The sequence below is a fragment of the Manis pentadactyla genome, chromosome 1 (genome assembly GCF_030020395.1).
Source record: "Manis pentadactyla isolate mManPen7 chromosome 1, mManPen7.hap1, whole genome shotgun sequence".
NCBI lineage: Eukaryota > Metazoa > Chordata > Mammalia > Pholidota > Manidae > Manis > Manis pentadactyla.
This window is the reverse complement of record NC_080019.1, coordinates 201976888-202004740: the sequence shown is the minus strand read 5'-3', so window position 1 is coordinate 202004740 and position 27853 is coordinate 201976888. Positions and strand designations below refer to the sequence as shown.

The window sequence follows — 27853 nt, the reverse complement described above, 5'->3', positions numbered from 1 at the left end:
AGGCAGGTTGAATGTTGACAGTTCTCTGAGAATGAGGTTGTAAAGGAACTCCAGCCTTGTTCTGACCGCCTTGGCTGTCTAAGCTCCTGGTTTACCATAATTTGGGGCTATTGGCTTTCAAGGCTACTGCAGATCTAGGAGGGGGATACGGGAATAAGAAAAATTAAAATGCCATAAAGCTTGCTGTTCTTACTGAAATTCAGCCATTTTTCTTGAATAAATGGTCTTTTAACTGTTACAAGCACCCAGTAATTTCCAGTGTTTTGAAAAAGTTTATTTTTACAATATTTGCTACTTGTCTGATTATTTTTATGGAAGGGGGAATTTTCAGAGTTCCTATTCTGCACTTCTTTCTAACATCTTCCTCTCTCTAGCATCTTCCCAGATATTCTTGATCTGGGAAAAAAATATAACCTGAGTAACAACATACCAACTTTCATAAAGATGCTTCATTTGTTGTGAATAGCATGGACCTTGAAAATAGGTCTGTATAGGAAATGAAAAGATACTGTCACTTAAATTCTCTGAGAATTTTGTTGATTTGTGATTCTTGGCAACCTAAAAGTCTTGGTCCAGGCCCACAGCTTTGAGTCTGGTTTCTCCAGTCATTTTGCAACTAATGATCATCATGAAAATAAGTTTCCCATTTGGTGCATCACACCTGTTATCAAAATAAGTCCTCATAATATGTGTTACATAGTTCTCATTATAAGTAAGATGCATTTCATCTATGACAGATGCTTTGGGACTTTTTCTGTAACATCTTGAGAACCCTCAAAAGTTTAGTAAAAGCAGAAGGAAGAGAATGTTATCCTTATTTCCAGAGGAATGGCTTCACAGTAGAATGTGATTGGCCTGTGTATGATCAGATCCATTCAGATGAGTTACTATGGCCTCAGCCATGGAGAACTTTAATTATCCAGGACCATGTAATATGCCATAACCCTGTTCATGGTTGGCAATGTCAAAATAACCAAAGAAATGACTTTCCCATGAGAGAGGCTGATTGTCTTGCTAGAAAAATGGAGAAACCATCCTGGAAGATAAAGTAAAATATGAACTATAACACCTGTGCCACAACAAAATGTTTCACAAAAATAATTCCAATATATTTAGCTCTAAATGTGTGGCTGTTGGATCATTACATATAGGGCCTTGCCTGACCTCCTAAATTATTGTGTAGTAAGCATACATTTTCATTTACACAAAAATTGGTATCAAGTTAAATGGAATGTATGAAGTGTCCTCTATGACTTTTATGTACTTGGAGAAGAGCTGAAAAATCACTTTAGAGTCTGTTTCCTTTAGTATTTGAGGAATCACTGGGGTGACCGTTCTTGTTTATGCAAGGGTTACTCAACTGCGATTTCCCTGCCCTGGATGGTGTAATAGATCAATAAGCAATTTAATGAATACACACCCTTTATAGTCACTTAGAACGCACATACTGAAAATAGTGGACAAGTTTTGCATGAGACAGGCACAGTGTTCTATAACTGAGGCCGGTAAGAAATCCAGCACTGTCACTTGAGAGAAAATGTTACGGAAATAAATCATGCTGGACCAGGGCTGTGATACAGGACAACCCAGCTCTTTCAGGTGAGCACTCTGCATACAGAAACCTTAGACAGCTTGATCGAGAATAACTATTAATGAAAGGAAGCCAAAGACTAAGCCGTTTCAAAGAGGATTTTAAGTGAGAAAACTTACATACCCAGGAGAATACATGTTTACTACCTTGTCAGACTAAACACAGCTCAATGGAATAAAAGTTTTAAAAAAGTGCCATAAGCCAACGAGTGTATATGAGTAGTGTGGCTAACCCAGGCTGTGACACTTGAGAACCACCTCATGGGTGTCCTCTTCTTTCTTCTAATAGAAATATGAAAATCTTGTGTTATGTCAGATAAGAATACAGTTAAATTATCTAGTATGTACTTAGCAACATGTATCAGAATAAGTAGGTTTAACAGAAAAACCTACCTCCACAGAATTTAATTAACTGCCATACATATTTTTTATTAAGTTATCATTGATAAACACGAAGGTTTCATATGAGCAACATTATGGTTACGACATTCACCCATACTATCAAGTCCCCCCTACACCCCATTGCAGTCACTGTCTATCAGCATAGTAAGATGCCACAGAATCACTACTTGTCTTCCCTGTGCTACACTGTCTTCCCCATGACCCCTCCCAACATGATGTGGGCCAATCATAGTGCCCCTCAATCCCCTTCTCCTTCCCACCCTCCCCCACTCCCCTCCTTTGATAACTGCAAATCCCTTCTCAGAGTCTGTGAGTCTGCTGCTGTTTTGTTCCTTCAGTTTTTGCTTTGTTCTTATGCTCCACGGATGAGTGAAATAATTTGGTACTTGCCTTTCTCCACCTGGCTTATTTCACTGAGCATAATACCCTCTAGCTCCATCCATGTTGTTGCAAATGGTAGGATTTGTTTTCTTCTTATGGCTGAATAATATTCCATTGTGTATATGTACCACATCTTCTTTATCCATTCATCTCCTGATGGACACTTAGGTTGCTTCCATTTCTTGGCTATTGTAAATAGTGCTGTAATAAACATAGTGGTGCATATGTCTTTTTGAAACTGGGATGCTGCATTCTTAGGGTAAATTCTTAGGAGTGGAATTCCTGAGTCAAATGGTATTTCTACTTTGAGTTTTTTTGAGGAACCTCCATACTGCTTTCTTGATGCAATTTTAAATGTGATTGATTTCTTAATTTCTGTTTCTGTTCATTATTTGTATATGGAAATAACAGATTTCTGTATATTGACTCTGTATCCTGTTACTTCACTGAATTCATTTATTCTAATGGTTTTTTGAAGTCTTTAGGGTGTTCTAAATATAGTATGTCATCTGCAGATAGTGACCATTTTATTTTATTTTTTTACCAAGTTGGATGCCTTTTATTTCTTTTTCTTGTCTGATTGCTGTGGCGAGGATTTCCAGTACTATGTTGAGTAAGAATGGTGAGAATGGGCAATCTTGTCTTGTTCGTGATCTTAGGGGAAAAACTTTCAACTTTCCACCACTGAATAAATATTAGCTGTGGGTTTGTCATCTATTGCTTTTATTATATTGAGATATGTACCTTCTATACCCACTTTGTTGAGGTTTTTTGTTTTGTTTTGTTTTGTTTTACCATGAATGGATGTTGAACTTTGTCAGATGAACTTTTTCATCATCTGCTGAGAAGATCACATGGCTTTTTATCCTTCCTTTTGTTGATGTGTTGCATTGATTGATTTGTGGCTATTTGAACCATCCTTGTATTCCAGGAGTAAGTCACACTTGGTTGTGGTGGGTGATCCTTTTAATTTATTTTTGAATTCAATTTGTTAATATTTTGTTGAGGATTTTTGGATCTATGTTAATCAGAGGTAGTCTGTACTTTTCTTTATTTGTAGTGTCCATCTGGCTTTGGTATCATGGTTTGATGCTAATCTCATAGAATGAATTTTGGAAGCTTACCTTCCTCTCTAATTTTTTGGAATAGTTTGAGAAGTATAAGTATTACTCTTCTTAAATGTTTGGTAGAATTCTGTGAAGCCATCTGCTCCTGGATTTTTGCTTTTTGGGAATTTTTTGAGTTCAGCTTCATTACTAGTAATGACTGTTCAGATTGTTATTTCTTCCTGGTCTTGATTGTATGTTTCCAGGAATTTATTCATTTCTCCTAAGTTACCCAATATCTTGGAATAGAATTTTTGTTGCAGTCTCTTAAAATGGTTTGTACTTACGTGGTGTGGGTTGTAATGTCTCCTATTTGTGATTTTGAGTCCTTTTTTTTAATTTTTGGTGAGTCTAACTTAAAGATTTATTGATATTGTTTGTCTTTTCAGAGAATCAGCTCTTAGTTTCATTGATATTTGTTTTTTTTTTTAGTTTCTTATTTCACATATTTCTGCTCTGACTTTTATTATTTCCTTTTGTGTACTACCTTTGGGCTTTTTTCTTCTTTTCCTAGTTCCTTTAGGTGTAGGGTTAGGTTGAGATTTGTCTTGTTTCTTGAAATATGCCTGTAATGGTGTAAACTTAACCTTTTACAACTGTTTCTCTACATCCCAGTGATTTTGAATTACTGTGTTTCTGTTTTCTTTATTGTCCAAATATTTTTTATTTCCTCTTTGACCCATTGGTTGTTCAGTAGCATGCTGTTTAACTTCCACATATTTGTGTTTTTTCCCAGTTGTTTTCTTGTAATCAATTTCCAGTTTTATATCATTGTGGCCAGAAAAGATGCTTGGAATGAGTTCAGTCTTCTTAAGTTCATTAACACTTGTTTTTTGGGTTAACATGTGATGTAACCTGGAGAATGTTTTGTGTGCACTTGAAAAGAATGAGTATTATGCTATTTTTGGATGTAATGTCCTTCATATATCTATTAGGTCTGTAAGGTCTAATGCTTTTTTATAACCTTATTTAGTGATACCTTTACTTTTTAGAAGTAGTTGATTTTATTATTTTTGCCTTCATATTAGCTTTTCAGTGATTGATCTACTACTTTTACTATGTGTTTGCTTTTACCAGTGAAATCTTTTCTTTTCATATTCTAGTTATGGCTTTTCTAGTCCTATTAAAGAAATCCCTTTAATGTTTCTTGCAAAGCTGGTTTAGTGGTGGTAAACTCATTTGACTTGTGTTTATCTGGGAAGCTCTTTTTTCTCTCCTCCAATTCCGAATAATAATCTTGCTGGGCAGAGTATTCTTGGTTGTAGATTTTTTTTTTTCCTTTCAGCACTTTGAATGTATTGTGCTATTGCCTTCTGGCCTATAGAAGTTCTCCTGAAAAACCACTGTATAGCCTTAGGGTGTTTCCCTCTTCTATACCCCATTGCTTTTCTCTCACTGCTTTTAAGATTCTTTCTTTGTCTTTGAACTTGGACATTTTAATTATTATGTGTCTTGGTGTGGCCTTCCTTGGGTTCATCTTGTTTGGGTCTCTCTGTGCTTCCTGGGCATGGATGTCTTTCCTTACCCAGGTTAGGGAAATAATCAGCTATAATTTCTTCAAATAAGTCCCCATCCCTTTCTTTGTCTTTTCTTCTAGGACTTCTATAATGCATGTGTTACGACATTTAATGTTGCCCCAGAGCTCCTTTAACCTATTATTTCACATTCTTTTTTCTTCCTGCTGTTCAGCTTGAGTGCTTCCTATTATTACTCTTTCTATTACCAAATCGCTGATCCATTCTTCTGCATCCAGTCAGCTGTTGTTTCCCTCTGGCATATTTTCTACTTTATTCTGGTTCTGTTTTATATTTTCTTCCTCTTCCTAGAGGTTTTCACTGAGTTCCATCACTCTTCTCTCCAGTCTGGTAAGCATCTTTATAATCAGTAATTTGAAGTCTTTATCCAGTAGATTGCTTGACTCTATTTCATTTAGTTCTTTCTCTGAAGTTTGTCTTATTCTTTTGTTTCAAGTATATTCCTCTGTTTCTTCATTTTTTTTAGATTTCTGTGTTCCTATCATTACAGTGATAGGGCTACCTGACCCGGTCTTGAAGGCATGGCTTTGTTTAGGAATGTCACTTGGGCAGGCCGAGTGTGCCTAGTGGTTGGCTGGGGCATCACAGTGCTGATGCTCCCAGCGCTAGGGCTGGGCATCTCCCAGGTTGGCAGTGGGCTGAGCGTCCTGCTCTCAGGCTAGCTAGGGATTCAAGGGGTGTGGTAGTGTGAATTTGTGTGTCACACTACTATCACTCTGTTGAGACAGCTGAATCTCTGGTGGGTGTGTTTTTTTTGTAGATGGGGGCCAGGAGGCTACTTGTGTCAAGCCTGAAACTGGTGTGTGCACCCTGACCCTGCTCCCATCTGCATTATCAGGGTGCAGGGGAACGTAAATAGTGGTGCTCACCAGCTTCCCCAGCCCCTGAGAGTTTAGTAGCTCTCTCACTGTCTGGTGGGTGCTTTAGTTCTGAAAACTGGCTTCCTTTACTTAGAGCTGCCCTTTACACCATGTAAACCATGGCTTTTTTTTCTGTGCTTCAGGGCAGGTCAATGTGTTCTCAGGTCTCTCAGTGAGATCCCTCTGCACGGCAGGGCTGAGCTGGGTTTGGGGCTCCCTCCATTACTGTGTATTTGTCTGTCTTGCTGTGTTTTATGTGGTCTTCTTACCCTCATTGTGCCAAAGGAGTTCACTCAGGCCTCAGTTCTTCCTCAGGGTGAATTGCTGTGTGTCTGTGATGATTTGGTGTGTGTGTGGGGAATGACGAGGTGGGCTCAGGCTCTTTCTGTACTGTCGTCTTAGGTCCACTGCTGTTTCTTAGTCATCCAGTAAGTATCACTATGGACTTAGATTTTTTTTAAAATTCAAATATGGTATCAGTTATTGTCATCATTATACTTGTTCCAAATTTGGCTCGTTGGAGCCCCATTGAGCTAGCTATGCTACCATGTCGTTTTTACATGGCCTCAGTAGTTTTTGAGAACATTTTTTGTTTTCTGGCACAATATGTTCTGAACTCACCCTATACTTCCCTTGTACCAGACCAGGAATCAGCCTTTCTTTCTCCAAGAATTCCTGGTTCTTATAGGAGGGACTGGTAGTAGGTGTGTTCATTGACAGTGGTGTTTCCTTGCTTCTAGGTCCAGAGCTTCTTTAAAAGGGCCTTTGCGGGTGAAGTTCACAGTTAGATCCAGTCCAGCAAATCATTTATTTCAATTGTTACAAGCAACCGAGAGGATAACGAGATGAAAAAGTTTCATTCCTTTTCATTTACAAATTTACAATTGAGAATGGAAGACAATCTAAGTCATGGCTCTATACAAAGCAAATTATAACAAGTATTATTGCAGTAATACAGAGACTAGGAAAGTATTCTCATTTGGCTTTTTTTTTTCTTGGTTGAAGAATATTTCTCACAACAGCCACATGAATGTCAGTTCCTTGATACTAGGGGTCTGTATCTATTTCAACTCAAATTTCTATGCCTTAGTTTTCTAAGGGCTATTTCTCTGGGTTGGTGTTTGGTTTAAATGAGACAAAAAAGTGTGAAACAGCACAGTGCCTAGCGTTTTTTTAGGTACTTAAAGCGTGGTGGAAGTAGTGTTCTCCATGGGTTTTCTACCTCACATCCATTCCTCACTTCCTCCCCAGCAGAGCTTCTATTTTGTTCAGCACAGTAGCTATAATAATAATCATAAAAATTTTTAAATTATTGTTTCTAGAGCTTAGTGAGCCTGTGCCAGCTGATGTGGGAGCAAATGCAGCCTTCTCTAAATCTGTTCTGCCTATGAAGCCAGTGGAGATAGAGATTGAAACGCCAGAGCAGGTGAAAGCGCGAAAAAGAAGGTAAGACCAGACACTTGCTTCTGTGCTCCTGTCACATACAATCGGGAATAGCTGCTACTTAATGAAAACTTTTGAGAAACACAGGGGAGTCCAGGACTGGGTATCAAAGAGGTTAGGAACCTTAGGTGAGAGAGCTCTGGGTTCACCTTTTGAACTTGAATGAGGGAAAACTTTGTGTCCTGGTTGGGAGAAGAAACTCCTCTATTTATTGAACCCCTGCTGGGTGTCAGGGACTCAGCAGGTTGTGCAAATGTTACCTCATCTTTAGGACAGTGTGTGAATGAGGAGCTGGAGGCTCAGTGAGGTTAAATACCTTTTCAGGAGTCACTCATCCAGTAAGTGGATGAGCCAAGATCTGAATCCCTGTCGCACATACTCAGCACCCATGCTTTTCCCACCACATCCTGCTGCTGTGCTTGAGGCCCTGCCCCACTGTGGTAGGGAGCCCCAGTCCATCCCAGTGTCTTCAGTACCTCTGCAGCCTCTGGTGGCTTGGGAATACAGAGTATAGTGCCTGGTAGTTTCATTGGTTTAATGAGTTCTGCTGTGTGATGGTCATACTTTGAGGCATGAAGGAGAGAGAGAGCGTAAGTCATGCAAGAAGTGTCATGTTTTCTTAAACATGCATGGGACCCAGACGTGAAAGAGGTTTTACCAGAACAGCATCATACAAATGTGTGCCCTCCTGTAACAAAGGTAACTGTTGCCAAGGAGGGAGTCAGTGGTCGGGAGGTCAGTCAGAGAAGACTTCCCAGAGGCTGTGTGCTTTGAAGCATGTTCGTGAGGCATGGTTTGGTGCAGGTTGAGAGGAGGGGAGTCTGGGTGGAGAATGTCCTGAGCCAAGGTATGCTGGTGAGAAGGATCCGAAAAGTGTTCAGAAAATAGCTTGCTTGTAGAGTTGCCAGAGTTAGCACGGGCTTGTGTGGGAGAACAAGGAGGGTGACTCCTGAGTCATCACAAGTAAAAGGAAGTGACTGGGGAATGGGATCAGGTTTCTGTTTACCACTTCATTCTCGAATGTTTGATATACCTTGCAGTGAAAAGATAAAAATGGAGTTTGAAACACATCTTCGGAGGATGATGAAACGTTTCAATAAAGAAGTCCATGAGGATACACACAAGGTGCGCACAGGGGACGGAGGGCAGGATGGTGTCCCTCTGTGTCGAGGCAGAAAGAACATGAGTTCTCAGTCATCCAGACCTCAGTCTTGTTTCTGGCTCTTGAACTCACTCTGTGACCTGGGCATGTTTCTTATTCTCTCTGAGCCTTAGTCTCCTCATCTTTGAAGTGGTGGAGGGTATAATCAGGTCTGCTTCAGAGGGCGAAAGGTGAGGATGAGCAAATACTACAGTTCAACACGGAGCATAGTGCCTGGCTACTAACAGGTCCTCTCCTTCCAGCTTGTTTCAGCTATTTAATACCATTAGTCTTGATCTCAGCTAGTTACTGTGGCTTTTGACTTCAGCTGGTAGTTGTTGAACACATAGACCTAGCCAGGCACTTAGCATTGTGGGGAAGACTTGTACAAAGTTTATTTCCTGCCATTAAGGAGTTTCTGATATTGCCAGCAGAACAAGAAAGACCTCAAAACAGAGAAACTCAAGACTAAGAACAGGGAAGAGATCAGTGTGGGTCTGAGTATCCTCAGAAAGCTTTATTTAGGAGAAAGGACTGGGGCTGGGTCTTGGATAAAGGACAGCATGGAGAGATGGCTGGGGAGACCGCCCTTGCCGAGTCATGGAGGGGATGGCAGGACAACCAGTGTGCCTGCCTCTTGGGGATGTGGTGTTGGAGACCCATGGTGACCCAGTCGGGGGAGGGAGGACTGATTTTCCTCTGATCAGCAGTGGGTGGCCAGACAGGGTAGCGATGGGATGGACAGAAGAAAGAGACTGTTTGCAGCAGCCCCAGAAATCTAGAGGCAGGAGGAGCCCACAGCCAGGACAGTGGGGAGAAGAGGGCTGGTGTCATGCCCACTTCACAGAGGCCTTGGGTAGTGACTGAGATAGCTGTGTCTTTTCCTTCTTGGTGTTGGTGATGAAAGAGGGAAGAATGAATAAGAGTCCAAGATTTGGAACTTAAGTCGGGGGAGAAGGGCAGTGCCATTGTCTGAAATAGGGAGGCTCTAAGTGGGAAGGAGGGAAGACCCGTTTTGAAGGGGAAATGATGCAGAGCTGGGTATGAGAGAGAGCAGGAGAGACAGGAAGAGTGGGGTCTGCAGTGGGGGTCAGGCCCACATGGAGTGCAGGGAGCCCAGCTGTCCCCCGCCGGGGGCGGTTACCAGTCTTGAGCTGGCTTGCCGTTTCCTGCCCCCACTCGCTTTTCTCCCTGATCATTGTGGGGCAAATCCCAGGCATTTTTAGCATTTCACTCCAGAATCCTTCAGTATCTATCTCTGAAAGACAAGTCCTCTTAAAAAATATATATATATTTTGGAGTGTTGAGATTTGATGATTTCTTTGAGCGAATGCATATCTGGAGAGAAGAGGTGAGTGACTGTCTTGGGAAATGGCTAATGTTAGTATTTTTGCATTCTTATGTGCAGAAATGACAACAGATTTGCCCACAAAGGTCTTGTAATTTGGCAGTAAAAATCCCTCTAGTTTTCAGCTCCCTTTTTCCCCCTTCCTCCCAGGTTCACCTTCTGTGCCTGTTAGCAAATGGCCTCTATCGAAGTAGCATCTGCAGCCAGCCAGATCTGCTTGCCATTGGCCTGTCCATCATCCCAGCTCACTTTACCGGAGTGCCACCTGAGGCCATGGATATCGGCTACCTGTCAAACCTGGTGAAATGGTATGGCCCTCTGCCCGCTCTGACTAGTGTAGGGTCTGTTCCCTCAGGCTGGCTGCAGGTCAGATCCACAGACATTCCCTGTAGTGACCCTCTGCCAGGCTGTGGGCACGACCTTGAAGATAGAGAAACGTCAGGCATGATCTTTGTCCTGGAAGCGCTCACAGCTGGTCGGGGAGACAGAGACACCCTTGCTAACTAGAGTCATGTGCTGGGTGCTCTGGAACAGGCACATGGAGCAGGGGCACTTCTCTCAGCCGGTGGGGGCGGGTCTGGGAAGCTCCCCAGGGAGGTGTTGTCGATGGGCTTCAGTGTGGAGTAGGAGTTAGCCAGCCAGGGCAGGAAGAGCAGAAGAGAGGCAGGCAAGGCACACGATTCCCTTCCGAGACTCTCCCTTTCGGTTTTCTTGGCTATAAAAGAACAGAGTTCCTCTTTGTCCTGACCTCTGGCAAAAGGGAATGCCTGGTTTCTCTCCAGGTTCATTGGAACATTTACAGTTAACGCAGATCTTTCAATCAATGAGCAGGATGGCCTACTGACTACGCTGGAGAGGAGATTTGCCATTTACTCTGCGCGAGATGATGAAGAACTGGTCCATGTAAGTGGTTCTTCTGGCAGCGCTGTTACTAGTACTGTCAGGTAATGACAGTCAGTGGCAATCATGTGCCACATGCCATTCCAGGTATTTTACATATATTTTATAAAATAAAAAGTAGGTACTGAGGCCCAGAGAGACTAACCAGCTTTCTTAGGGTCATTCAGTCAGTAAACCTTGGTACCCATGTATGAGCTGAAAGCCTGCTCTCTTTCCTGTCTGTTCCATGCTGACCTGATGTGTTAATGCACTTAAAACTTTGGTCAGGTGCCCTGGAATTATTTCCATCAGCTATTCAAAAGTGGTTTTCACAAGTCCCAAGGAAGTGGTTTTTCAGATTGGCCGCCAGAATCCTTGAGAAAGTGTTTCAGTACCTTCCAACTTGGGTGGTGCTGCTGGCAGGCAGCTGTACAGGGAGGAGCGATCCGTCCACCAAAAGGAGTCATCGTGAAGAGGTCTGTGTGGAGATAGGCTTTATCAAACACGTGAGCATACACCATTAGGAAAGGCTCTGAATGAAACAAAAATAGAGGTAGAAATATGATTTATCCCTAGAAGATTCCTGTTAATGCATACACTTGTATCTGAGCCCCAGATTCCCTGTTTGTTTAGGGAAGGAAACCAGACTTTTCATATCCTGTACAGGCCAAATGGCTGGCAACTTTACCTCTTCTGATTGGCTTGAAAAAGTCTTACATATAAGGCATGGCCAGTAATTACACCGTAATACCACCACCCAGAGAAAAACATGAGTATTTGTGTGTTGTCCTCCTAGACTTTGCTACTGTGTATTTGTGTACATACATATTTGTTTTGTGGGTTCTTTTTTTTAAAGCAAAAAAAAAAGTTTCAAAAGTGAACAATTCAGTGTTGTGTTGTGCAACCACCACCTCTATTCCCGTAATATTTTGCCACCCCAAAAGGAAACCCTGTGCCCATTAAACAGTTACTCCCATTCTGCCGTCTCCTTCCACTCCCTCAAGCAACTGGCAACCACCAGTCTCTGTTCTGTCTCTGGATTTACATATTCTGGTTATTTCATATAAAAGAAATCATACGATATATAACCTTTTGTGTCTGCCTTCTTTCACTTAGCACAATATTTTCAAGATTTAGCTGTTTGTAGCAAATACCAGTACTTCATTCCTTTTTATGGCTGAGTAATATTCCATTGTATGGACAGAGCACATTTTGTCTATCCATTCATCAATTGATGTCTCCATCTTTTAGTTACTGTGAAGAGCACTGCTATACACTTGTGTATATGTATATTTATTTGATTATTTGTTTTCATTTCTTTTGGATGGACACCTAGCAGTGGAGTTGCTGGGTCATATGGTAGGTAATTCTATATTTAACTTTTTGAGGAATTGCCAAACTGTTTTCCACAGCAGCTGCACTATTTTACATTCCCACCAGCAATATACAAGGGCTCCAATTTCTCTAAATCCTCACCAATACTATTTTCCATTTTTAAAATTATAGTCATCCTGATAGGTGTGAAGTGATGTCTCATTCTGGTTTTGATTTGCATTTCCCTGCTAACTAGTGATGGTTAACATCTCATGTGTGCATTGGCAATTTGTATAACTTTTTTGGAAAAATGTCTGTTCAAGTTCTTTCCTCCTTTTGACTGGGATCTTTGTTTTTCTTGTTGAGTTGTAAGAGTTCTTTGTATATTTTGGATACTAGAAACCTATCAGATACATGCTTTGCAAATATTTTCTTCCATTCTGTAGGATGTCTTTTGCTTTCTTGAAAAAGTCCTTTGCACAAAAGACTTAATTTTGACGAAGTCCAGTTTTTCTATTCTTCTTTTGTTCCTCTTAATTTTGGTGTCATATCTAAGAGTCTATTACCAAATTTAAGGTCATGGAGATTCTAACTGTATTTTCTTCTAAGAGTTTTATAGTTCTAGTTCTTACATTTAGGTTTTTTGTCCATTTTGAGTTAATATTTGTATATGATGTGAGGTAGGTGTTCAGCTTCATTCTTTTTGCATGTGGCTGTCCAGTTGTCCCTGCACTGTTTGTTGAAGAGATTATTCTTTCAAGTATTTGTTGTTTTTGTTGTATCATTTTCACTGTTGAAGAGATGTTTTTCAATGGAAATTGAATGGTCTTGGCACCCTTATCAAAAATGAACTGGTCATAGATGTATGGGTTAATTTCTGGTCTCTCAAATCTATTTCATTGGTCTGTATGTCTCTCCTTATGCTAGAACCACAGTGTTTTGATTGTTCAGCTTTGTAGTAAGTTTTGAAACCAGGAAGTATGACCATCTCTGTTCATTTACAGTGCTATTTTGGCTATTCATGGCCCTTTGTAATTTCAGGTAAATTTGATGTTCTCCTTTCCATTTCGGCAAAAAAGGCCCTTAGAATTTTGATAGGGATTGCATTGAATCTGTAGGTTGGTTTGGGTAGAAATACTATGTAAAAAATACTGTTGTCCAATCCATAAACATGGATATTCTTACTTTTATTTGTGTTTTAATGTCTTTCAGCTGTACTTTGTAGTTTTCAATGTACAGTTGACCCTTGAACAATGCAGGGTTTACGGGTACTTGACTCCTTGCTGTTAAAAAAATCTGTGTATAATTTTGACTCATTGAAGACATAACTATTAATAGCCTACTGTTGACCAATAACAAAGTCAACTGACACGTTTTATATATGTATTATATCCTGTGTTCTTACAATAAAGTCAGCTACAGAAAAAAATTTTTGAAATTGTCTCAGATCTCCAAAAATTTTCCAACGTATTTATTGAAAAAAATTTGCATAGATGTGGATTTGGGCAGTTCAAACCCATGTTCTTCAAGGGTCAACTGTACATGTCTTTCATCTCCTAGGTAAATTTTTGCCTAGGTATTTTATTCTTTCTGATGGTGTAGATGTTATTGTTCTCATAATTTCCTTTTCAGATTGTTTGTGGCAGGTGTATAGAAACACAGCTGATTCTGAGTTGCTCTTATGCCCTGCAACTTTGCAGAATTCATTTATGAGCTCTAGTAGCTTTCTTGTGCATTCTTTGAGATTTTCTATAACATTTTTCTGTCTGTGAGTAGAGGTTTTACTTACTCTTTTCCAGTGTGGATGCCTTTTGTTTCTTTTTCTTGCCCAATTGCTCTGGCTAGAACTTCAGTACAGCATAGAATAGCAGTGGTAAAAGCAGGCATCCTTGTCTTGTTCCAGTTTTGTGGGGGAAGCTTTTGCCACTAAGACATCTTTGTGGGTTTTTATAAATGTTCTTTATCATGTTAAAGAAGTTACCTTCTATTTCTAGTCTTCTGAATGGTTTTATCACGACAGTGTGTTGGATTCTCTCAAATACTTTTTCTGTGCTAATCGTGTTTTTTCTTCTGTTCATTCTATTAATACAGTCTATCATTTACATTGATTGATTTTCTCATATTCACACACCCTTGCATTCCTGAAATAAATCCCACTTCATCATGGTGTATAACTTTTACTATGCTTTTGGGTTTGGTTTGCTAGTATCTTGTTGAGGATTTTTGCATCTGTATTCATAAGGGATATTGGTCTGTAGTTTTCTCATGACATCTGTCTGGCTTTCGTATCAGGGTAATGCTGGCCTCATAGAACAAGTTAGGAAGTGTTCCCTCCTATTTCTAGGAAGAGTTTGAGCAGAACTGTTGTAAATTCTTTAAGTGTCTGGTAGAATCCACCTGTGAAGCCATCTGGTATTAGACTTCCCTTCTTTGGGAGGTTTTTGATTTCGTATTGAGTCTCTTCATAGATCTCTTTGGATTTTCTATTTTTTTCTTGAGTCATTTTGGTAATTTGTAGGCTTTGTCCCTTTCATCTAGATTATCACATTTTTACTGCAGGAATCATACAGTTTTGTAACTTGAATTTGTTTTTTTGAGCAACATACATTGACAGATTACTCGGCAAGGCAGTGGCCATGTATATGTGTATAGCATTAGATCACTTCCAGAGTGCTGTCACATACATGATCTTGTTTGATCTTCTTTATCGTCCTGTGAGGAAGACAAGGCAGCAGTTGTTATAGATGAAGAGTTCTAGGTTTAGAGAAGTGACTCAGCTGGTTGGTGATAACTCAGTTGCCCGGGCTTTTTTAGATCTGTCTCCCATGCCATGCTATACACTGAGAAACTAAGAAATTAATATTGGCATAATATTAATTGTACCAGTTAATTAATAATATGTTGTCAGCTACACTGTAGCTATTATTTGGCTTTTCCAAGTTTTTCCCCTAATGCTCTTTTTCTGTTGCAGGATCCAACCCAGGGCATGACATTGCATTTAGTTGCTGTATCTCCTTAGTCCCTTCTAGTCTGTGACAGCGTCTCAGTCTTTCCATGTCTTTATTACCCTCACATTTTTGAAGAGTGCTGCTTCAAATTTTGTAGGAATTTTGTAGAGGGTCCCTCAGTTTCTGTTTCTTTGATGTTTTCTCATCCCCCTTGTTTTTATTCCAGCAGAAACAAGGCAAAAGTAATTTTTTTTTAATGTAACATGGCTTTTCACAGAAAACCTGCCTCCCTATACCTGATTTTCACCTCTGGCTTTCTTAGAAGGGTATTGAAGTCATGCATGAGAAACGCCAGGCCCCTAAGGCCTGTGTAGGAAGGTCTTGCTCAGGTGCTTTATTACTGGTGCTGTTTGGAGTTAATTTATCTGAGGAGGCTCCCATCCTTGCAAGTTAACAGAATTTTTAAAACTGCAGTCTCCAGTTGGAAGATTCATTGTGGGAAAAGTGGAGCATGGAATAGACTCTGGGGATCTGATGATAATGTTTTCTATTTTTTCTTAAAGTGATATTTTGTTTATTCTGTTTTAATCACAAACACATTAAATGCAGGACAATCATAAGATAGAGAACCTGGAAAAAAAATCGCCACCTGTACACACCTACACCCAATATATGGATCCTTTTCCAAATATACGTACATGTTTAAAAATTGTCATTAGACATGTGTATAAGATAAGATACAATCTTATCTTGTAAAATTAACATTACACATTAAAAAACAAACCTCCCTTTTGCTTTACTGTAGGGTAAACATTTTCCCATTTTTCTATAAAGGTAAATCTCTGAGCATCATTTTTAATAATGTTGAGGGTTCCAGACTCCTATCATTAGACCATTTGGTGGTTTCTTTTTCCTGTTATAAGCAGGCACCATGACATACAACATTGAATTAATTGAGTCCTTAATTCTTCTCTTAGGATAAGTATGTGTTCTTTTTCATTGTAGATATTTCTTCTGGTCCTCCGAGCCCTGCAGCTCCCAACCCGACTGGTATTGTCTCTACAGCCAATTCCTCTGAAGTTAACATCAGCAAAGGTGAGGTTCTCAGGGCTTCCAGAGAGGAGGTTAGTTGGCCAGGGAGAATGAGAAATTATTAAACTTGAAACAACAAAAATTGTCATTAGACTATTTTTAAGGGCCAGTATTCATGGAGCCTGGGTTCCTTTGAGCCTGTCTTGCACAGACCCTGTGTTGGGAAAACTAGTCACGTAAGTGGGTATCCAGCGAGCTGAGCTTTGTTTGCACAAAGGTACCTGTGAGAGGGCTTGGCTCCCTGCTGCTTCCACCTGTTTTCTGTAATGTGGCAGAGTGGCTCCTGCCCTCCTCCTCAGCAGCATGGGGTGATGCCCGGTGAGGAGCTCTGAATTCTCCAGCCGTCTCAGAAGGAGGCTAAACACTGCACTCATCGGGTGTTGGTACTGTCCAAAACATGATCATCCTGGAGCTAATTTTAATAATTTCTGTATTCTTAATATTACAACTTTATTAAGCCCATCAGTATTTGTTTGTAAAATGTGTGCAAGCTGGTGGGTATTACTAGTGTGGAGAAAACTGAGACTCAGGTTATATAATTTACCTAAACTATGTAACATGCATGAGGAGCAGCACTGGAATTTGAATCCATGTTTGTTTGTTCCCACATCCTGTGCTCTTTTTCCTATACTACACTTTATAGTGAAAAGAATTATACTGTGGCCTTACCTAAGGTGCTATAGATTTTAGTGAATACTTTCTAAACAACCGTAAAGGATAGCCAGTCCATCGCTGCCTGAGCTGGGGGCATCTTGTGTCTGCTGGCTCTCTAGCCAGCGATGTAGCCCTGTTAGATTACCGAGTCTCTATCAGAGCATTAGCAAAAAATAAAGAGCAAAATTTACTGTTCTGTTTAAGGGAAAGAAACCATCCAAGGAGAGACCCACAGAGGGCCCTGGAGGCCCCTCAGAAACTTCCAGCTCCATTCCAAGCAACCAGACCAAAGCAAAGACCAGCAGAGGAACCAGACAAGAGGACACTTCTCAGGGACCTGGGGATCCAAGTGCCAAAGGGAAGAGGAGCAAGGCAGCCAGAGTCAGGAAGAGACGGAGAGAGCCCTCCTCCAGTGGGAAAGAGGCGGAGCAGGAGGAGGAGGAGAGCGAGCCCCAGAGCCGTCGGAAGGGCCAGGAGCAGCGGGTGGTCGCCAGACTGTCTTACAGAGAGGAGAGTGGGAGTGGCGAGGCCAGCAGTGGCTCTGACTTCGAGCCCTCCAGTGTGGAAGGCTGTCCATCGGATGAGGATTTTGAGCCTGCCCTTCCAAGGCAGAGGAGGGCCCTGGCCCCCCAGAGGACAAAGCAAGGGTCCAGGAGTGACTCCAGGACCCCACTTGGTAGCCTCCCCAAGCATAAGCCCCCTGGCTTTCCAGCAGTATCTGCGAGTCCTTCAAGCAGTAAGAGGAAGAGAGGCAAGAAAATTTCCAGTGATGGCGAGGAGGCCAAGAATGGGAAAGCAGCTGGTGTAGACCAGTGGCTAGAGGTGTTCTGTGAGCAGGAGGAAAAGTGGGTGTGCGTGGACTGTGTGCATGGTGTGGTGGACCAGGCTTTCACCTGTTACAGATATGCCACCAGACCCGTGATGTATGTCGTGGGCATTGACAGTGACGGCTCGGTCCGGGATGTCACCCAGAGGTACGACCCAGTCTGGATGACGGTGACCTGCAAGTGCCGGGTTGATGCCAAGTGGTGGGCTGAGACCTTGAGGCCGTACCGGAGCCCGCTGGTGGAAAGGGAGGAGGAAGAAGACTTGGAGGTAAGGCCTCGGCTGCCCTGGGTTCCAAGACCCAGGCAGGGCATTGAGATCACTCCCATCCTGGCAGCTTGTGTATGACCAGCCTTGTGTTGGGTATTTTTAGTGTGTTATCTCATTTATTTATCGCAACAACACTAAATCTGGAATTACTGTTGCCTTAATTTTACTGAAAGCTTAGGACCTGAGAGATGAACTGACTTGGTATTTGGACACAGGTGTTTCTGGCTTTGAAGACTGTATACTTTTAGTTATTGCTTAGTTATAAATTCGGGGCTTTAAAATAATTTACGCAAGTCATATAAGTCATACTGAGTGAAGAAAAATCTCATTAATGGCTCACCCCCTGGCCCACCCCTCTCAGCATGCACACTCACACACACTCACACCCCTCCTTGGGTCCAGAACACTCGTCTCCTGGGAAGGAGGGGACTTGGGCTGAGGAGGAAGCCTCAGTGTGTTGAGGTGGTGTGCTGAGAAGCAGACTTGTAAAACAACAGGGTGTTACCTGTGCTGGGGCCACCACTGACCTGCAGGGTGTGAGCTGCTGGTGCACGGCTGGCAGTTGTGTTGGGTGGGGCTCAGCATTTCCTGCAGGAACATGCCCAGGTTTGCCGGAGAATTATTCCAGGTCCTCAGGAGGGGGAAACACGGGTTTTCTTAGCATTCCCGGTGGCAGTGCAGTTCATCCTGCAGTGAGGGTTTCCCGTGGGCGTGTTCTGGTTCATTTTACTCAGAAACACCAGGTTAACAGGAACCGTGACTCACCTAACTACAGTATTTGTGGTGGCAGTGGACTGTGCGGAGGTCCCTCCTACTGCCTGCTATTCCACGTTGCTGGTTCCTGCTGATCTTTTGTGGGTTTTTGAAGAGAGGCCAAGGGAGAGTTTAGGAGACTTGGGTGAATAAGATGTGGATTACAGCAATGGGATTGCCCCGAGAAATCAGAATCCTTGAAGTGCTGAGGGATCACTCCCCAGTTACAGCAGACTGAGAAACATTGCAAAGCATGGACAGCTTGTTGGGTTTCCTGCATGAGCCTAGTCAGGTAAACCTCCACTGCAGACTAGTGTTGTCTCTGAGTGAGGCCTCCTTCCTGAAGAAAGCTGTGTGCCTTTCTTCCTTGAAGCTCTTTCATGGAGCAGACACTGATCTTAGCCAACTGCTGAAGTTGGCTAAGTGTCTGAGGGCTGAGAATAGGTGAGATGACTTTCCAAAGTCGCCATGACACACAGAATTACTTTGGTTCTTCATAGCTTTCGATTTATCTAAATCTTACTTAACACCAGAGGTGCAAATGCAATATTAGTGATTGGTGCTTGTGAAACCTCTGCTCCACCATCTGTTACCTGGGACAAGTGGGTAAGGATCACCCACTCCAAAACTCACTTCCTGCCCTAAACAACTTGCTCAGTGTTGTTTCTCTGGCCTTTGCAGTTTCAGACAAAACATCTAGACCAGCCCTTGCCCACGGTCATCGGTTTGTATAAGAACCACCCTCTGTATGCACTGAAGAGGCATCTCCTGAAATACGAGGCCATCTACCCTGAGACCGCCACAGTTCTTGGCTTTTGTCGTGGAGAAGCCGTCTACTCCAGGTGCGTGAGGCTGCCTGGTGGCCTCGTGGGCTTCCTGCTGGTCTGGGATTGGGAGCTGCCTTCTGGGCAAGGGGCTGGCAATGTCAGCTTATCTCATTTACCAGACAGGTAAGCCTTGTAGTGTGTACCTGTGCTGTTGTGTGGGGAGATGCAATGCATAGGAGAGATTAAAGCTTGAAAATTAGAACAAGGATTGAAAGAGCAGCAGGGGAAAAATAACAAGTACGTCAAATCCTGTTTACCTGGTCAGTTGAATACACACCCCTAAAATGTAAGTCAAAAACATAAAAGGAAGGTATAAAGGATATGATTAATGAAAATTAGAATGAGTGGGTATTTTAATTGGTACAGAGCCTCTGAGAAGATGAAGTTCTGGAGATGGGTGGTGGGGGTGGTTGCACAACAGTGTGAATGTGCTTAATGCTACTGACCTGCCCTCTAAAAAAAGGTTAAGGTGGTAATTTGTTACAGATATTTAACCCACAGAAAAAGAAATTGCCAAAGAAGAGGGGAAGGGAATAAGAGTAGAAAATGAATGTAAAATATATTCTAATTTATATATGTAAAATATATATACAACTGAAAAAATTTTAATATAAATTTAAGATAAAAGTTCTGCCTCTATTTTTATTTTTTCTTTAAGAACTAGCAACAGAAAGAAGGTAAGTCATTTTTTAAAACAATGCAAAGCAAGGCCAAAAACTTGAGCATGTTCTGAATAAATGGGAAAAGAGAGGAAGAAAGGAGGCTAAGCGGAACTCACTTGAGGGGTGGTTGCGTCCTCCACCTGGGGCGGCTGTCCGTGTGTCGGCCCTGCATTCAGGGTCTGCACTCCAGCTTTCTGTTCCACTTCAGGAAGGGTCATGCTCAGTCCGGGCCTCACTACTGACAGCCAGAGGCCTCCTGGGCGCAGGCTGCCCCGAGAGGTGATGAGACCCAGGCCTCCCCAAGTGGTTCAGAGGGAGGATGTCTGCGGGGAGAATGCCGGCAGTGTCCACGGGACCGGGGCAGTCAGAGGAGGAGGCATTGGGGGCGGGTGATTCTTCCTAAAGTAGTAGACTAAACATTACAACATTTACCATTTAGCCATTTTTTAAGTGTCCTTTTAGTGGCATTAAGTTCATTCGTGTTGTTGTGCAGCCAGGCCCACCATCCATCTACAGCATGTGTCATCTTCCCAAATGGAAACTCTATCCCCATCACACACTAACTCCCCCTCCCCCAGTCCCTGGGAGCCCCCACTCAACTTTTGTCTCTGGGAATGTGAGTCTTTAGGGACCGCATATAAATGGGATCCTATAGTACTTGTCCTGCTGGGACTGGCATCCATCGCTGGACACTTGTGTTCCTTTCCCTCTTGGCTCCTGTGCGTAATGCTGCAGTGAGCGTGGCTGTGCAGATAGTTCTTTGAGACGCTGCTTTCAGTTCTTCTGGGTGTATCCCCAGAAGTGGAGTTGCTTGATCACATGGTAATTCTACATTCATAACCTTTTGAAGAACTGTCATACTATTTTCCAGAGGCTGAACCATTTTACATTCCCACCAGCATCCTTGCCAACATTTATTTTTTATTTTTATTTTTAATTTTTTTTTATAATAGCCATCAAATGGGTGCAAAGTGGTTAGAAGTTGAGATTTATTCTGAGGTCTGTATCTACTTCCCTACTGCTCTCCTTAAGAATGTGCAGGTGATGCCCACCTGCACCCCTGCCCACCTTCCCTGCTCCTTCTGAAGGCCGTGACCATGACGTCCTCATTCCTTTGGGCAGTGGAGCGTGGGCGGAGCTCCCGGCTCAGACAGAGCAGTGCTGTGGACAGAGAGGCACTGCTCCACACCCAGAGAGTGTCTGGTCTGTCCAGCAACCTTGCGAGGCAGAGGACAGAGCTCACGGATCCCTACTTGATAGACAAAACTGAAGCTCAGGAAGGGAAAGTGACTTGTTCAGAGTAACCCTGCTAGGCAGTGGCACAGAGGATGACTCACGTGCGTCATCCTCTGGAACGTCTGCCGCTGACTGGCAGTAGGTGAAGGGCCTGCTTTCGGCACCAGCAGGTAACGGCCCTTGCTCATCAGAGCCATGCATCTGGGCAGAGTTGAGGGCTGCAAACTAAGGCAAATGGGCGCAGCCTATTAAGGAAGGCTTAGCAGGGCAAGCAGTTGGAACAGTGGAAAGTACAATTTGCAAGGCTCTTAGCTCTGGAAGAAGAGTGAGGTCATAGAATCTCCCCCCATAACCATAGTCTGCCAGGAAATATTTGACTGACTGTTTCATGTACATGAATCTTAAGACAAATCAAAACTCCAGAGATTGAGATCTCTGAAATAAAAGGGTTTATTGAGCCTTTACAGGTGCTAGCCAGAAAAAAGACTGAGTCTGGGACAGGCATTTTCACCAGCAGCAAGGCCAGTTCACAAGCAGCTTGTCTGCCAGACTCAAGAAATGGCATTTATGAGGGGTCTCAAGGAAAGAAAGTTCTTTAAGTTCACACTGGCTACAGATAGGGAAGGTGGGCTAAAGTGAAGTGGGAACGCCTGGGGACAGGGCTTAGTCCATAGAGAAGGCCTGTGGACTGGTTGGTGATGATGGTCGGGCACTGGTCACGCTCAGGGTGGATGCAGTGGCCCTGGGGACCTTCTAGATGCTTGTTGAATGACTTCATACAGTAATGTGGGTGGAGTTCCTGGTTAGCTGTGGCCCATGGCTATTGACTGATGACCTTCGCTTGTCTCTCTCCCCAATACTCTGGTCCTTATGGCTCTTAATGTTAAGATGTCAGAGAATTTTCCCTTATCACTTACTTCTGTGGTAGTTGATTAGCTTAATATAGTTACCGTGTAGTCTTCTGAGTCAGCTGCCCCTTCCCTGGACCCATCTCGGGGGTATAGCCCCTGACCAGACCCTCAGGCAGGCACTTGCTCAGAGGTACGGAGATGCTTCTGCTCTGCTGTGGCTTTTAGCTCGCCCCCAGGCTTCAGAGGGGCTCTCTCTCTGGGATGAGAAGCAAAGGCCCTGTGCAAAGCCTCAGACAGACAAAATAACTCCATTTGGGTTAGGATTTGTAAGTGGACACATGCCCCAAAAGACAGGAAGTCCAAGAGCTGTTTGTCTAGTGCAGGCCCCCAGGTTACCCCAGGAGCAGGGCCTGCTGCAGGGCACGAGGCAGAGCTGAGGAGAGAAGCCAAGGCAGCGTTCTTCCGCAGGGCCCCTTGCCTGCCCGGCTCCATCTGAGCCTGTGCTTTGTCTCCCCCCTTCTGGCTCCTATAGGGACTGCGTGCACACACTGCACTCCAGGGACACGTGGCTGAAACAAGCGCGAGTGGTGAGGCTTGGAGAAGTGCCCTACAAGGTAGGGAGCTGCGCGGCGGGGAGGCTGGGGACCAAGGCTGGTGCAGTAGCTGAGACCACGGGAGCGGCGATGAGGGCTGCTGAGGGCATGCCCAGGGTAGGGATCCAGGTCTGACTTTCCTGGCTTGAGGCTTAGAGAGGGAGAAAAACACTTAAATTAGGTGGTGTGTGCTGAAAGGCTCAGTAGCTGGGACTGTTAACTGAGTTACTGTAAGAGGCCAAAGCCTGGTTTATGTAGACCACCACCAGTCGCCGTTGCCCCTTCTGTTTGGTGACTCACTGCATGTTCTGCATGTGTGAACTCTGTGGAGTCTCAGCAGCCATAGCAGTTTGCATTATGACCCCCATTTCGCAGATGAGAAAACAAGAGCTCAAAAGGGGGAAGTGACTTGTCTGCGGCTGCCCAGGTAGTATCATGGCAGCACCCACGTGACTCCCAGGCCCAGCCTTCACTTCGGAGCTATTTCTTTCACACGGTGCTGCTCTGTCAGATCAGCTGCCCATGAGAAACATGAATTCCATACAATACTGCATGATTTCTGGAAGGACACATAGCTCAGTCCAACCAGGAGAGGTCAGTGGCGGATCAGAGACAGTTGCTTTTCTCTGTCCAATCCCCAGCAGCCTTTTGGGTTGTGTGACCCTTGGAGGCCAGGCAGGGAGTGGGGAGACTTCCATTTGGTAGCTGGTGGTTGTGGGCCTCGGGAGCAGCTCGATGCCAGAAGCGGGCTTGAGTGGGTTATACTGCCTGCGTGGCCCAGGAGGGCCACTGGGGTTTCCTGTAGACCCTTCACCTTCTGTCAGGGTCCGTCCCAAACACCCAGCATCTCCATTCTGAAATCCCATTGTCTCATGGAGACAGAATGTGAGCCACAAGTTTAAATTTCTTAGTAATCACATCAAAAACTTAAGAAGAAACAGGTGGAATTTTAATATATTTAGAGATACCCAGGTATATATGAAATGCTGTCATTTCAACTTGTCAATGAGATGTTTTTACATTTGTTTTTTTCCTACTAAGATTTTGAAATCTGGTGTGTATTTCACTTTCAGTACATCTCAGTTCAGACTGGCCACATGTGACTGACGGCTGTCTATTAGCACAGTTCTGGAGTAATCCGGTCTCACGTGCATCCCTTGTGCTGCCCGCTGCCCCAGCTCTGGCTCCTGACTCAGCATCTCTTGCGTGCATCACACCCACTTTCCCAGCCTCTGGCCCCAGCCCCTCAGTCCCTTCCCTGCCTCACAGTCATGGGTCTTTCTGAAATGCAGCCACGTGAGACACTCCTTGCACAGCCCACCCTCGCCTGCCTGCAGTCCACATCCTTCACAAGGCACAGAGATGTGTGGTGCCCCAGTGCCCGCTACGTCTCATCCCTACTTCCTCCTCGTGCCAGACGACTTCCAGTCTCCAGATACTCGAAGCTCACACCTCCAGGGCCTAAGTCCCAAACACCCTGCACCCCAGCCCTGTTCACCTGACCTTCTGTCCCCTCCTTGCCCTTGTAGATTTAGCATAACAATGGGGCCTGTTCTGAGGAGCCCATCTTAACCTCTCCCCGCCTCTAGGCCCCATTCCACCCAGTGTTCCCCACAGAATTGTAGTCTCTGTCACCCCACAGGAGCCTCAGCTCCGTAAGAGCAAAGGCTGCCCTTCTCTGCCCCTGGTGACTGGTGTCCTGGTTCAGTCTTAATGGACACTCATTGGCTATTTACTGCTCAGTACTGGATGAATGGCTTCCTCAGAAAGGGACTGTCAGCCCCACAGGGTGACAGACACGGTGTGCCCTGAGACCATGGCAGGAGTGCCAGTGGAGAGGCGGTCGGCAGACAACAGCTTCCAGGTCACCTCCATCCTAGGTCCTGTATTTTGGTGGGGCCCCAGATGTAACAATTTTTTTAAGGGTTACATATTTTTAAGGGTTGTAAAAGAAAGAATATACAGCAACAGAGGCTATATGTGACCCTTTACAGAAAACGTTTGCCAACCCCTGCCCCGGAGGCAGCTCAGCTCGTCTGCCTGGGCCCAGGAGCCAACGCTAGCCCAGGCCTGTGCCATGCCGCCTCGTAGAGGTTAGACAGCCGCCTCCTTCCTGTCCCCTCGCCTCCACCCTTTCAGTCCTCTGTGAAAATGTTGGTGTCTACAGGGAGCGTGCTGGGGGCCCCCCTCCCAAGCATGACACACTTACCTGGGTTTGCATCCTGGCCCTGTCACTCACCTGGCCATGGGATCTGAAGTCAGTGACTTCATCTCTGAGCCCCCATTTCCCTCTGTGATTAAAGTTTAGAAGATGGAACCATTAAGCACACAGAGTCTGGCTCTTAAGAGTTGTGTGACCGTAGGTAAGCCATGTATACCTCCCAGGTTGCTTATCTGTAGAGGGAGAAAATGCTGGGACTTAGCTCCTGGGTTTCTTGAGAAGACCAGTTAATACACAGCGCCGAGAACAGGGCCTGGGACAGCGAGCAGCATGGCGGCAGTTGTGGTGACAGTACTCATAGTCGTGAAAGGGGACATGAAGCACACCCATCTCAGGTCTGTGGTGGGGCTTTAACGAGGTTAACAGGTGTCAAGTCCTGTGCACAATGCCCACTATGGAGTAAGAGCGAAGAAAGTGGTCACCTTTGTTGTAAACCGGCTCCGTTCCTGCTGGTGTAGATGGTGAAAGGCTATTCCAACCGGGCCCGGAAAGCCCGCCTCGCCTTGCCCGAGCTGCAGGACCAGAATGACCTGGGCCTGTTTGGCCATTGGCAGACAGAGGAGTACCAGCCACCTGTGGCTGTGGATGGCAAGGTGAGGACGGTGCTCAGTGGGGTCAGGGCCAGACTGCTTCGTGCTGCAGGGCCAGACCTGACGTGCCACCCTCCCCGCAGGTCCCCCGGAATGAATTTGGGAACGTATACCTCTTCCTGCCCAGCATGATGCCTATTGGCTGTGTCCAGCTGAACCTGCCCAACCTGCACCGTGTGGCTCGAAGGCTGGGCATCGACTGTGTTCCGGCTGTCACTGGCTTTGATTTCCATAAAGGCTACTCCCATCCCATGTGCGTGACGGGCCGGGAAGTCACCGAGAAGGGGTGGAAAGTTGACATTGGGCTGGTGGGATTGAGGGCCAGTGGGTCTTACCTTCCAAGTGTTACTTTGGATTTGCGAAAATCAGCCATAACACTTTACCTTTTATACCTTTCACCCTGGCTTCCATTTAGACATAGCAAAAGCAATGAAACCAGCATGCAGTTAATGCTAGTTGAAATGTGTTTCCTGGGGATGGTCATGGGGGAGTGAGCCAGGTCAGCACCCTTTCTGATTGGTGACCTCTGTCCTGCCATCCGTGTGGGCAGAGAAGGGCTCTTTCCCAGTTCTCTTAGGCAGGCCTGGGAGGAATGTCCACAGGCCTGCCTTTCGCGTGGGTGGCATCTGCTAGCAGCTGTGGCTGGGATTGTGGCTGGCTGACCCAGGAAGTCTTCCAGCCTGGGAGCAGCCCAGTGTCCTCAGAGGGGAGGAGAGGCCAGAGCAGGCGGCAGGCTCACGACTACTCCTGTTGCGCCCCCACAGCACTGACGGGTACATAGTCTGTGAGGAATACAGAGACGTGCTCCTGGCTGCCTGGGAAAGTGAGCAGGAACTCATGGAAAAGAAGGAGAAGGAGGTGAGCAACCTGGCCAAGGTGGGCCTGGTCGGGAGGCAGGCACACAATTGGGGTGGGTGCCTCACCTGCACCAGGTGCACTGGGAGGGTGCATGCACTCCAGAGTGCTGTCTGGCTCTGACCCCGTGGGAGGCACCGTAGGGAGCCAGGGCTGGCTAAATGGGGTCCTGCCTGCACGTCAGAATCCACCCTCGCTGTCCCCCTGCACCCCAGCTCCAGGAGCATTGTGCCTGCTGCCCACACTCACCTCTGTTTAGAGGAACTGCCCATGGCCCACGTCTGCACGACCTGTTCCCCGACAATGTCAAGTCACATAACTTTATAAATCACACCAATTTTTAAACAGACTTGGTGTGGTTGAGAAACTGTTTTAACCTAAAATGTTAATATTTATATATATGTATGCTCACAGCTTCCTTCTTGGCACTTTTTCCTGATGTTCCCTTGATCTGTTGCATTTTGCCTGTAGAAAAGGGAGAAGCGGGCTCTGGGGAACTGGAAGCTGCTGGTCAAAGGGCTGCTCATCAGGGAGAGGCTGAAGCTTCGCTACGGGGCCAAGGTCAGTGTGGGGCCTTTGTAAGGATGACCGACCCTGGTTGGAGAGGAGGACTCAGAAACCACTGGCCCAGGTTCTGTCCAGACAGCAAGTCAAAGCTGCTTTATGTTTTGACACCACAATCCTGTGTCTCCAGGGCCCTGCGTCCTTACCTGGCTGGGAACGGTGTCCCTGGTGTCCACCTCAGCTGGCTCTTCCAGCCCCTAGTCCTGCCCTGGCATGAGTGCGCCTGCTGTGGGCGCATCTCTGCAGCCCCTGGGCAGGGAGGAGCCTCCCTTGCTGTGGCGCTCCACTTGGGCTTGTGGGGCTCCCCGGGCCGGCGACCGTCCCTCAAGCTCGCAGCTGTTCTCCCACACCATAGCACCGGTCCCGTGCCAGGCCAGCCTGTGGACACGGGTGCGGACCTGACTAGCCCCGCTCGGGGACTCCACCTGGGACAGAGGCCCCACACGGTTGTGCACTGTGGTCAGGATGAGGTCAGACAGCAGGGACGTGTTCTGAGAGCAGTTGCGACCACACCTGTCATCTCCCCACACGCTGCCTTAGCCTTTAAAAAGTGTTTTGATCATACTCCCTCAAATCTGTCTGGTGGCCCCTGCAGCTGGCTTTATGTTCTGACCAGCTCCTTGCCACCCCTGTGCTCTCGCCCTCTGCACTCGAACCCTGCCAGCACAGGGGGTGTTGCCTTGGGGCGTCTGGCTATGGGAGTGGGGAGTGTGCGTTGGGCAGGTAAGGACAGACATCGTGCACTTCCATTCAGAAATGAGGTAAGACATGCAGAGCAGCTATCAGCTACCTCCCAGATTGGGCTGTACCCTCCTTGAGGGCTGTCCTGCCCAGACGTCCTTGCATTCCCAGCACAGGTGCATAACCAGGTCTCCAGGACCTTTACTTTATGGATGAGCCCCCAGCCTGCAAA

The 27853-nt window shown here is 45.1% G+C and overlaps 1 protein-coding gene across 2 annotated transcripts in view; it reads left to right on the top strand.

The window, feature by feature from the left end:
* The window catches only part of XPC (XPC complex subunit, DNA damage recognition and repair factor), a 42616-nt gene that overhangs the window by 13774 nt on the left and 989 nt on the right, over positions 1-27853 (top strand). The window contains exons 4-15 of one of the 2 annotated variants that reach the window (XM_036911480.2): positions 7197-7320; positions 8358-8442; positions 9957-10114; positions 10589-10709; positions 15953-16042; positions 16898-17788; positions 19223-19383; positions 22650-22731; positions 25390-25524; positions 25605-25774; positions 26286-26379; positions 26848-26937. In XM_036911480.2, the coding sequence (XP_036767375.2) occupies positions 7197-7320; positions 8358-8442; positions 9957-10114; positions 10589-10709; positions 15953-16042; positions 16898-17788; positions 19223-19383; positions 22650-22731; positions 25390-25524; positions 25605-25774; positions 26286-26379; positions 26848-26937 (2201 nt within the window). The remainder of the gene's footprint in view (positions 1-7196; positions 7321-8357; positions 8443-9956; positions 10115-10588; positions 10710-15952; positions 16043-16897; positions 17789-19222; positions 19384-22649; positions 22732-25389; positions 25525-25604; positions 25775-26285; positions 26380-26847; positions 26938-27853) is intronic. The other variant, XM_036911481.2, reaches the window with a different exon arrangement.